The sequence below is a fragment of the Passer montanus genome, unplaced genomic scaffold (assembly GCF_014805655.1).
Source record: "Passer montanus isolate IOZ18808 unplaced genomic scaffold, ASM1480565v1 scaffold61, whole genome shotgun sequence".
NCBI classification, from domain to species: Eukaryota; Metazoa; Chordata; class Aves; order Passeriformes; family Passeridae; genus Passer; species Passer montanus.
The window spans coordinates 3,997,687-4,009,895 of NW_024371149.1; the positions used below are offsets into that span (position 1 = coordinate 3,997,687).

The 12,209-nt window shown below is 38.4% G+C and overlaps 1 protein-coding gene across 5 annotated transcripts in view; it reads right to left on the minus strand.

Moving 5' to 3' along the window:
* SEC24C (SEC24 homolog C, COPII coat complex component) overlaps window positions 1-12,209 on the minus strand; it is a 38,299-nt gene that overhangs the window by 14,385 nt on the left and 11,705 nt on the right. For 2 of the 5 annotated variants that reach the window (XM_039727354.1, XM_039727352.1), the window contains 7 exons: window positions 10,485-10,629; window positions 9,450-9,628; window positions 7,783-8,223; window positions 6,353-6,483; window positions 5,126-5,194; window positions 3,280-3,391; window positions 2,344-2,471 (listed from right to left, as the gene is read on the minus strand). In XM_039727354.1, the coding sequence (XP_039583288.1) occupies window positions 2,344-2,471; window positions 3,280-3,391; window positions 5,126-5,194; window positions 6,353-6,483; window positions 7,783-8,223; window positions 9,450-9,628; window positions 10,485-10,629 (1,205 nt within the window). The remainder of the gene's footprint in view (window positions 1-2,343; window positions 2,472-3,279; window positions 3,392-5,125; window positions 5,195-6,352; window positions 6,484-7,782; window positions 8,224-9,449; window positions 9,629-10,484; window positions 10,630-12,209) is intronic. The other 3 variants (XM_039727356.1, XM_039727355.1, XM_039727353.1) reach the window with 3 other exon arrangements.

The following is a 12,209-nucleotide window of genomic DNA, read 5'->3' on the forward strand; positions in this document are numbered from 1 at the left end:
CTGAACAAGTATTTAACTGCTTTTCAATTCAAGCTCTAGCACAGCAGTATTTTGAGGGCTAGAGTCCTTAATGGGCTATCCCACCTAGCCAGTAGCTTGTTGGAAGATCACGACCACATTGCACCACCAGATGTATCCCAAGTGAACACAAAAGACTGAAAGTGACTCTTCACCTCTTATCTCTTCCCTTATAAAAAGCAAGCTTTTTGACAAAAGCAAAGCAAGTCATTGCATTCCATATATTCCAGAATATAGAGTATCTACCTCAAAAAATTCCATCTGGTAAGACTTATTTGGAACTCCATCATGAAGTACATTATAACCACAAGGTCTTAGTGTATTGACCCCATTGTACAGCAAATCCTCAAAACTGTTATATAGTGGCACCATTTTTGAACTATTACTTATCATGTTCTTTTTGCACCGAAACTAGAATAAGATACTTGCCAACTTCTGCAGCTTCTCAATATCAGAACGAGGGGGAAGCACTCGAAAACAATTGAGACAGAACTCATACAAGTCATAAGCTGCAAAGTACCTGTGTTTACACACTAAGCTAAGAACTTAGCTCAAACATGTAACTACTTGTTTTAAAATTTTCTGCCAATAAAGGCGTCTGGTGTTAATTCTCTCAGTTACCCTAAATTTATGATTATGTTTAAGAGACAACATATTCATTGAGCAGAATGATGAGCAAATGCTCCAGTCACTTTCATCTTCATGCCACACATGTGTTGTCTTTTTATTCAACCCCACCAATTATTTAATGACACTACAATGGTTTTGCAGCCCACATTTCTCATTTCTTATAGCCCAGGCTGACCTCTTCAGAGGAAGCAAATTTTCAATTTTCCTGACTGGCACGCAATGTTGGTACTGTACTTCAAGACAACTAACACAATTTTCTTTTCCTCAGCCTCTCCTTCTGTAACATGTAAACAAACTACCAGGGTGCTGGAAACAGGCAGCACAATACATAACTTGTCATTAACCACTTACTCCCAGAAGACAAGAGATACTTCTTTCCAAAGCCTCAAGCTTGGTTTTCTGAACAGCACATAACATTGGGCAAAGGTCCTGGATTTGGCAACCAGGCTGGATTTGGCTCAATTTTTATACATCCTAAATTTATCTGAATGCTTCAGTTTTGTAAGATATTATTTTCATGAAACATTTATCCTTTCTTTTATGCAAAGCTTTAGCTCTATTTACAGTCCTGCTGCTCTGAACAGCTGAGTCTTCATCTGTTGGAAGGGCCCCTCCAGAGTGAGTTTGCCCTTACCATTAAGAACTTCCAAATACTAGAAGATGACTGGTCTCCAGAGCAATTTTCCAAGTGTTTGTTTGAAGTATAAATACGCCAGGAGACCAAACAACTATTCTTTGTAAAGTGTCTCTAAAAATGTGTACTTCTACAAGACTCCAAGTTTCTCAAGTAAGACCTTATTCTCCTATTGCGGTCCTTTTAAACTTCAGCCACAGATCAGTTTTATCATAAACCAGTTTTTAAAACTCAAACCATAGTTTAGGGACACTAATGAAATGCAACAGGAGAAAAACACCCTTAAAAGACCAGAGGAAATTGTTTTCCTCAGCCGATGCTACACTTAGGTTTAACAGGGCACAGAACACTGCAGACCTATGCATTCAAATTCAACAAGCCCTTTTGTCTTCATGTCACAGCTCCAAGCAGGCTAAGGCTACACAATATCCAGAATATTTAGACTACTTAAAAAAATGTTAAACTCTGTAAAAGTCTCTGAGCGTTCATGCTCTCAGCAACCAAACACGAGTGGGTAAAAGGCTCAACAGCCACAGGTTACACCTAGAAGGAAATAAGTGCTGAGAGAGAAAGGGCAGAAATACAAGCACAGCCCAGCAGTGCTCAGTAGTTAGTGTTGTGCTGTCATCCCACACAATGCTATGTATATACATGCATATTAGACAGCCAAACCAGTGCTGTTCCATACATTATCATCCAATTTCACAAATGGCATTCTAGAAAAGACTTAATACCTATGATTAGCAAACATTTAAATACGTTAGACTAAGAAAGAAACTGAGATCAGCTGGAAGTGTATGCCTCTGTGACCATCCTAGTATTTTGGTCACTTAATCACAGTGCTTGACAGCTACTGCAAAAAAGCTGAAATTATCATGGCAGTCAAAACACTAAATGTTTTGAACACAATATTTTTCCTCTTTACAGATATCTATTGCATACCTGTTGGAGAATCAATGTTTACCTGGACTTCATCACCTCAACATGCCTTCTAAACACCTCTGTTAAATGCTGCCACCTGAGCGTGCACATGGCACACGTAACTCTAGCACGGCTCTCACCTCCTCTGGTGGCAGAGTAGCCAGCGGCTTTATGACAGCAGCCAGGGGGACTTGGGATTGTTTGGCCATGTCAGACGTGCAGGGAATATTGTAAGATGTGCATCTGATGTAGCGGGGGCTTGCATTACCTGGGAACAAATAAAAAAGCCCCACAAATTTCAGTACAAATTGAGTTCATATTCAAGAACCGACACAAAGATACCTTAAGTTGTGTTGTTAAGCCACAGACACTATGGGCTTTTTATTCAGTTTTAACCTATGGAAAACTTGAATTCCCAATAACATACCTCTTCATGATTAACTATATATAATAAAAGACCTTAAAACAAATAGCTTGACTCCCTGTCAACCTAAAGCTACAAAAAAGCATTTCTGTTTCATATATTCACAGACTAAAACATAATGTAGACATAAAAATCTACTCAAACATTTCTATTGTTTTGTTTTGTAATTTGGGCTGAGGAAAAAAATACTTGATTATAGTATCAGATTCTCAAGTTTTTTCTGGAACTTTGAAACTCAAAAAAAGTGTCGGCAATTAAAATATGAAATATCTTTTCTCTACAGAGCCCACAGACCAATTTACATCCCTCTTAATTTTAAAAAACACAGTTGCCAGTCCAATTCTAATCATGTTGCTAGTAGATTTCAGTTCTTAAATGTTTTTTATAAAGCTCTAAGAAGAGGCTTCATTTTCTGCTTTCTGATATCTCTGCTAATGCTGGTCCTTGTTATCTGCCTTGGAAAACATTTTTTACCTGCAAATTGGTCACTAGCTACTGAACAATCAGGAGGATCGAAACTGAGATCAAATCAACACAGGACTTGAAGCTAAGCTTCTGCTGGTAAAACACATTTCCTTTAAAGATACAGTTCTGTACAGTTACTGACTCTTTGTGTTTTGTTTGTTTGTTTAGGAAAAGAAAAGTAGTTTACCTTGATCCTTGACCAAGAAATTTGTAGTAACAAGAGGCGGGACCTGCCCTCTCACTCCAGTGACAAATGGTTCTGACCCACGGTTATTTCTGTCATCTTCAATCACTTGAATCTGTGATGGAAAATACCATGTTATTATGTGGAGGCTTGGTTTCAAAGTAAAATAAGTAAAATAAAAAATCTCTAAGGCAGTAAAAAGGGGACCTGAGGCAAACATTACTATCTCTAAAAATAGGAAGTGCAAGTAAATTTTGTCAAGCAGTCACCTCTCAGTTTGATTTCAAATAGTACTTATTGACTAACAATAAATTACAAGCTGCAAATAGTATTTTTCCCCAAGTATTTTAAGTAGTAGCATATGTTGTGTTTTCAAGTCTGACCTGAACTCATAAAAGTCAAACTCAGATCAATAAAGGAATTTTTGGTAGTATTCCCCTGTACAGTTCTAGGCAAGTAAGAATTAGAAGCTTCTGTAAGCCTCAAGCTGAAGCCCTAGAGGTAACCTGACTTTTTCTTTCCATTATGGTCTCACTGTTTTTATAGTATGCCTTTATTTCTAACCACTGTAACTCTGGCCTAAAGACAGATGGCTTGCAAGCTCAGGTGGAAGTCTTCATTACTTTGTGGTGCTCAAGGGTTTGTGATTTGAATTCTGCAAATGTGGAAAGTGAAATTTCAATAGACTTGTCAATGAATCAAACTTCAAAGCCTATAAAAATCTTAAATTTCTTGGTATTTCAAATTCTTCACAACTGCAAATTTGCTTAAGATAACGGAAATGTATTAAATAGTTTGCCTTAACTAAAATATTCACTGACCTTTGTAGCTGTGCACAGTTCAAACTAAATTTCCTTAGTGGTGACTGAATGAAAGAATTAAAGCTAGCAATCATTCTTCTGCTATTATTTTCCCATCAAACACACCTGCCCTTGCCTAGAGTAAATTCTGAAGTTTCTTTGGCAGAACTTCCACCCTCTCACTACAGATTGCAAGCAGAATGCCTCCCACAGCTTCAGTGACTACTCTAGAATAAATCTAGTCCCATTACAAAAGTTTACAGGGTGACTGACATTGGTGATCTCACCATTGGTACCTGTTAAATTATGAACTTTGACTGCATGAGGAAGAAGTGACACAGGGTAACAAAAACCAAAAAGTTTTTTTTTGGGTTTTTTTTTTTGTCTTCCAACCCAAAAGGTAGCTGCTTTTTTCTTTTTTTCTTTCTTTAGATAAGATTCTCCAACATAAACATTAAATTTTCAAATTCAAAATTTAATGGTTATGCATGAGCACAGATAATGAGAGAATGTTTATGGCTCCCCATGCCTCATACGAGAAGATTTGTATCAGGAATTACCATTAAAAAAACTCTAGTTTATCTGCAATTTTAGAACTCCAGAGCACTGACCCAGTACTGGTATATCAGCAAGAAACAGTAATCAAATTCTGATCAAAACACAGTAGAAAACATGGCTACAATAGCTCATGCTGTGTGCATGCTGACATGAGACACACCTTGTATGGGCAATTACACAACTGGCTTACACTGAAAATGCCAGCTGGAATCTGATGAAGGCAATAGCCTAAAGATCAGAGAAAGTGAAGGGGAGACATTCTTCATGATCTGTTTCTGAAACACTGCTTTCTATTGCCTCACCATTCATCACAGTAGATTTTAACAGCCTCATGTGGTGTAATGTTACTCATTTTGATAAGGCAAGCAGAAGACAGCAAGGAAAGGGTAAAAGATTAATGATGGAGGGTTAGCAAGGTGAAGTTCAGGTTTCAGGCATGCACAGATGGTCACCAACACACAGACTACAACTGACATATATACAGCACTTACTGGACTAGGAATTGCATCTGGATCTATTCTGTGCCTGGGTTTCTGCTGGGGTGGCAGCTCATTAAGTTGCTTTTTTTTTATAAGAAATAAGAGTGTAAAAAAAAAAAAAGAGAATAATAAACCAAAAAGTAACAGTGTTACTTCTTTCTACCCAAACCTGTAGCACTGGAATTAGATACATTTAGATACTGGTTCATGCAACAGGACACATCAGCATCTGCAGCATACACTGATCCCAAAACCAGTCTTGCCAGGATATTGGGCTTGGCTCTGAACACCTTGCTAATGAAGGCAGTGGCTCACCTGCTAATTTTGGTTAGAAACTGAGGATTTATGCTTTAAGAACATGCTAACATGAAGGCAACTGACACAAGCCACTTGAGATTTCATTTAGTGGAAGAAAAGAGAGGCAGACAAGCAATTAAAGACTTAATATACTATGAAAAAATCCAGTAGTAACCTTTACATAAACCTGGAATCTAAATAGGTAACCTTTTTTAAAAAGAAGTACCTTCTGAATAACATCAGTTCTAATCTAACTCAAGACTACATTATTTCATAGTTTTGAAACAGCATCAAGAGCAGTGGAAGGAACAGCACTGTAGACTAGTGGCAATAACACCACCAGGCTTAATACTACTCAACATTGGTAACCATTACATATAACTGCTTATCCTGTCTCAGAACCTCCACTCTGAAAGACAATCCCAGTTTCAGAAGCTGTCCATATTTGACTGATGTACCATCATGACTTCATGACCCAAAAAAAACCATAAACCAGCTTTTTGACACATTATAGGAAAAGCACTACAATCACCTCCTACTAACCATACTTTAAACATAGATCACACAGTTCACAGACTATCGCCTCAAAATCCAAAATTAGTTCACCTTGGAAAGTCATTATGCAAGAATCCAGAAATGGAGAAGCATGTTTAATCAAAGCCCTCAAGGATCGTCAAAAGATAACACAGTACAGAAAAAGACCTGAGGAATTAGAGCAGTGATTTCCATATGCAGTGCCTTTCTTTCGTCACCAAGAAAAATACTGCCTCTGGGCTTATTCATCACAGAACACTGAAGGTGGATAGAAGAGAGAAACTTAAACAGGAAAACACACTGATGTTCCTTGGAACGAGAAACCTGTTTTCAGCTTTGGTCTTTGTCAGTTGTCTTATGCAAAGACACTACAGAAGAGTTGACACTGGTAAGAACAAGTAAGCTTACAGGGCTAGGAATGGAATCTGGATCCAAGCGTTTTGGTGGAGGTGGTGGTCCAGGTGGACTTCCATAATTTGGTGCTCCTGGATAGGCTCCTCCATAGTTTGGCTGGGGACCCCTCATCTGTCCAAAGGAACCTTAGCAAGAAAAGAACATAAAAATCAAACAGTGCCTTAATACCAGGAATTTCTTCATTTGGCACTTCCCCCATTTCCTGCTATTATTTTAAAAAAAAACCCTCAAGAAAATGAAAGTCAGGTGCCTTTCAGTTAATTGTGATTAAGCATATTTATTACAGTGGTCAGCTTAGACTGGTAGATTTCTGTCAACAATCCAAGAAACTGATAGATACAGTCCACAAAACTAGACTTAAGGAAACAGAGGCTTTTAGTCTGAACTCTATTAGCTCCAGCTCAGCCCAAGCCAGCACACTACTGTAAAAGTTTTAGAGCTTCTAATTGTTGATTACAATGCACATTAAGATCATGCACTATGACTATTTACCTGCAGAACTGTCTAATGGAAAATGCACACAGAACAGCCAAATGAGCTAGTGGACGATCCCTAATTCTTCAAATTAAAGATATGCAAGGAGTTCCCTTGGGCAGTTTTGGCTTGTTTGAAATTACAGTAATAGGCTAACGTGTGATTTTCTCTTTTGTTTTGTAACTACCTGAAGCCATTTCATATTATTTTAGACAATTCTAGTCACTTACAGAGTAACAGCATGATTTAACCCATTAGTATTTTTACAGTTCATAGGAATTTGAACAAATATTTTAAAGTAATTTACCTGTCCAGCTGTGCAAAACTGCATGGGGGATGGGATTCTCAGTCCTAACATTTGCACATGATTACTTTATGCCAGCTATCTCTAAGTGTTATTGATTAAAAACCAGCCAAGACTGGTTTTCATTCAGAAAGCTTAACTGGTCTTACTTTTAAGTACATTTAAGATGTGCAAGCTTCTACAAGAGAAAAAAATATGGTTATGCAAATTAAAGGAGAAAACATAGCAACTCCTTTTTCAATGTTTAACAACTCCTTTCACACACACCGCATATGTACAGCAGCCACAAATTTAAAGAAGATAAAACAAGGCTTTTCAGTATTTCCAATTTTTGAACAGATGAAGTTGCAGACATCAAACTGGAGTCCATAATAAAATTCTGATTAGTATTATGGTACTAATTGCTAAACAGTTTTTTGGCCAAGCAAGCTAGAATTCTTTAAGTTACATTAATCTGATTAAAATTGGTATTATAAAATACCTTAGAATGACACACAATATTACCTCAGAGACATGAGCACAGGGAAACAAGAGGGAAATTTTAATGTGCAGCCAGGAGCCCACAAGTGACAATGTGAAATCTAGTTCTCAGTTTGCAGCATACAGAGAATACTTAACTTAAAATTCCTATACTGGGAATACTCACCATTCTGCTGCATTTGGTATCCTGGCTGAGGAGGATGAGTGGGAGGAGGTGGTCCATGGAGACCACTCATGGGAGGCCCAGGGTGAAGCCCTGCCATAGTTGATGGAGGTGGTGGTGAGGAAACATGATTAGGCTGGGATGATGGTGGTCCAGCAACTGTCTGCCCAGGCAGTGGTGGGCCTGGCATGGCAGGTGGCCTTGGAGCACCTGTGGTAGGAGGGTAAGAGGAAGGTCCAACCCCTGTAGAAGGAGGAGGTGGGGTAAAACCAGGAACTTGAGCAGGCAGGCGCTGAGTTGGTATTGTCTGACCAGGAAACGGAGGCTGTGCCAAAGGAAGCCCCTGAGACACACTGGTAAGAGGGGGTCCTTGGCTCCCACTGGAAGGTGTGTAGAGACCAGATCCTGTTGCACTAAAGCTTCCTGAGACTGGAGGAACCGATGCTGGGGGACCCGGTAAGAAAAAAAAAGATGTAACATCATTTTCTTCTATCCTCAAGACAATTAAGATACAAAAAAACCCCATTTGCTCCAGATCACCTCAGTAAATCTACAACTTTCTCATCTCCAGATGAACTTATCAGTGCTAGCAGAGACAAACCCTAAATGACCATTCTCCTAGATTGAACAGAGAGCTGAAATTCCTTCAGTGGATCTGAAACTCAATAATTCTTTCATTGCCTTCTCTCTCAAAGTCTGAGCTACGTATTTTACATAATCAGAATACATTTCAGGATTCAGGGCCAGAAAAAAAGGGCAAAGTCAGGAATACACAAAACATGAACCACCACAAGTCTATCCACAGACTTTCTGAACTAAGTTTCTGTCTTAAACTCCACACTCAGTGGGAGCCTGTAGATCAAGAATGGTTTTGAGCTTTGTGGTTTTAATAGCATGAAAATAGCAACATTTGTATGCAGGACTGTCCTACTTCTGAGAATAATTTTTGACAAACATGCTGCCAAATGGCCAAGGAAATCTGTAAGCCCTACTTATTCCTAGTTTTCCTAGAAAATCTATCTTACGAGATCCTTGTTAAAAAGTACTTTAGCAAAACAATTTTTAAATAGTCAGACCAGTTTACACATAAAGACAAAACTCTAGTCTTCAATTTAAAAAGTCCCCGAATCTACAGCAATGAGACTGTAGAACTAATACCATAGAACAAAGTATGTAAATTCAGTTTCTACTGTTTACTCAGTTTCTACTGTTTGAGTGTCTTCTTGACTTCTAGCAGAGCCCTATACACAATCATTCAGAGTACTTTCAGCCCTTTGTGATTTACATTTACAGGATTTACAGGGCCCTTTTTCCTTTTTTTTTTTTGACTGGGCTGCTGTACAAAAGTGGCAAGACATGTAGAGTCTCCAACAGGTGACTCAGGGGTCAACTGTGTTTCACAAGTCACCTAGCCAAGGACCAATGTTACTACTCTCCTTTGTTATTCATGTCCAGCAGTGCCAGCACTGCTCCCTACAACAGTCTCAGTCCTGTTTTCCCCAATTATGACTTTATTAGTTAAGAAAACTACTGTTTACTTTGGCAGATACAAACACCCAGAGAATTCCCATAACCATATGGTAATGAATCACTGACAAGAAAAAATCTATTATGAAATTACTAGCAAAAATGAAAATCAATAGCATACTTCAGTAGCCAGGAAACCTTACCATAGCCCAGTCCAGCTGGGGGAGGAGCAGAGGCTGCAGTACAGCCAATTGTCATCCCTGCCATGTGATTCCTGAGCTGCTGCACGCTGGCTTGGGGGGGCCCATATTGCTGGAAGGTAGACATCTGGCTGACAGGCGTGGGTGCTGAGCCTGGCAGAAACGGCTGAGAAGCAGGTGGCCTGAGAGGGAAGATGACAAACTGAGCTGATTCCTCATTATACAAGTTACAATTCCCTGTGCCTTTTAAAATTGTTTTAGCACATAAACACTATCTGGGTTCTCAGATATTTACATGAAACACTGTAGCTCAGTTTTGGAAAAAAAATACATATTCTGCATGCATCTGAATCCCTTTCATCAAACAAAAAAAAAATCTATTAGCTCTTAAAATAAAAATTGTGTATTTTTATTAATTCCATTTCAGTTATCGCAACAAATCAGAGACGCTGCATAGAGTCTACAGGGTGAGCAACAGTAAGGCCTGCACAGCTATGTAAGAACATTCTGCCACTCAAAACATTTGAACTCGCCAGGACTATTGTCACTTTCACCACAGAGGTTATGGCAGTATCTTTCTGGAAAAGATGTTCAACAGCCTTGGATGACAGTAACTCAAGGATTCATAAGGGACAGAAGAGGGCCCAGAACCAATACTAAGAAATTATTCAGTAAAGACTGCCACATGCTCCAGAGATCATTTCACACTGCCAATAAACATATACTACAGTTGTGTGGATGCAACCGATTTTTTTTAGGGGAAAATGAAAACCACAAAGAATGTCTTAGGAGGAGGAGATGTTTTCATCAGTCACTGACATTTGTTCACATCCTTTCACAAGTTTTTAATCTCCACATATACTCACTGTCAAATGAATATCCCTGTGGCAAAACATTGCTCCAAAACAATAACAATGAAAAAAGTCAATATCCTACAAAACCCCAAAGAACTTAGTTTGATTTAGATCTAAGAAGTCTAGACCTAGCAAGTGTCTACCAAGGTGGAATTTTATTACAATTCACTCTTCTCATATGCACCTCTGCATTGGAGCTGCTGAGGCTGGAATTCCATTCTGCACATCTCCATGTTCAAATTGACTGTATGCCACATGGCCAGAAGGATGAGATGCTCCAGAGGCTGGAGGAGGAGGAGCTCCAGATGTTGGTGGGGCTCTTAATGAACCTACAAACATAAGGGAAAAAAATTAAAATATCACAAATTATAGAAACAAGGGCTTGAACCAGCTACCATGAAAAATTCATCTGCAGAATTTCTATAACAATATTCCATGAGCAACAAATAATTTATGCTCAAATATTTTTAGCCAGTGTCACTAGTTACCATCTCCACACAGATCAAGCAGAAAATATGTGCTGTGGAAGGTCTTCAAAAGACAACTTCATCTTTTATGAAGAAAAAAAAATATCTTGTCAGTAAGGTATTGAATCCTTTCCACTCCAAGTCCAATTATTTTTATCTAAACCAAGAGTATTCAGTGGAATCTAATGTCCATTACAGGTGAGTTTTCCCTACCTCAAAGGTAAGCAGGCTACGCAAGCAGATTCTGTTTTGAAAAACTGCAAGACTTACTGCATTTATATCTAGCATAATGGGGGCCACCACAGACCATTCCCTCCAGCCCCTCAAGCTTGGAAGCTAACACAAATGCTTTCCCATCTTTCAGACTGAGATGGTTGTCACAGCCCAAATATATTTGCCTTAGAAACCAGTCTTTCCACAGACCACAAAATGTTGGATACAATACCAGCAGACTAACTGCAGGTTTACTTCCAAAAAAGAGAATATAAACTCCCCTTTTAATAAAACTATACTAACAATGCTGGTAATTAGAACAATTGACCATGCCTGTTAACCACTAGGGAACCTATTTCACATATATAGGGTATCATTAAGTACAGGTGACTAAAACTGCCCCGTGAGACCAGGCCCACACATACACATTGTCATGTCACTCTCATAGTGACTGGCATGGCAAGTTTCAAAGGGATTCTGAAACCTTCTTGTGAGGAATCATTACAAAATAGGAAATAAGGGGAGCCATTTCTCAATTCTACAGTACCATTTATACCCTAAAGCATGAGGTTTCAACTCATATATTTTATCTTATCTACTACATCCAATTCTTAGCAAACCTGGGGATGTAAAGTCAAGGAAGGAATTTGACCTTGTATGAATAACTGATAATTTCTTGGGTTTCTTTATTTATTACTAAACTTTCACCTGTTCTTCATTTTGAGACAGGATTTAATTACTCCTAAAGACATTCATTATTTTTATATACTTATATCTCATTAATCTCATCTTTTCTAAACTACTCTTACAGCACCTTCATCTTACTGCTCCTCTGGCTAAGCACTTCCTGATCTCCAACTATTTGTATGTTACTTCTTTTGAATTTCTTTTGTGATACCTCTCATCTATTTTTCCAGTGCATTTCCTTTGATAGTACATGTAAACTGTTTGGCCTTCTTATCTTTTGTCTTTGAAGGTACATTTAATCCAGTTTCTGGAGGGACCCTACACACTATTTTAATACACATGAAGTTAAATTCCTCCACCCTCAAATTTAACAGACATATCATTTGACAAATATGTGCTTACTTTAGAAAAACCTTTGTAAGTATTTTTTCCTAGTTCTCATCATAGATATACTTCTGTCACACCTACTACAGACCCCTCAAACATTCACTGAAAAAGAAATAACCAGAACAGGTATATGTATCTAGTGGTTTATTAGCCTA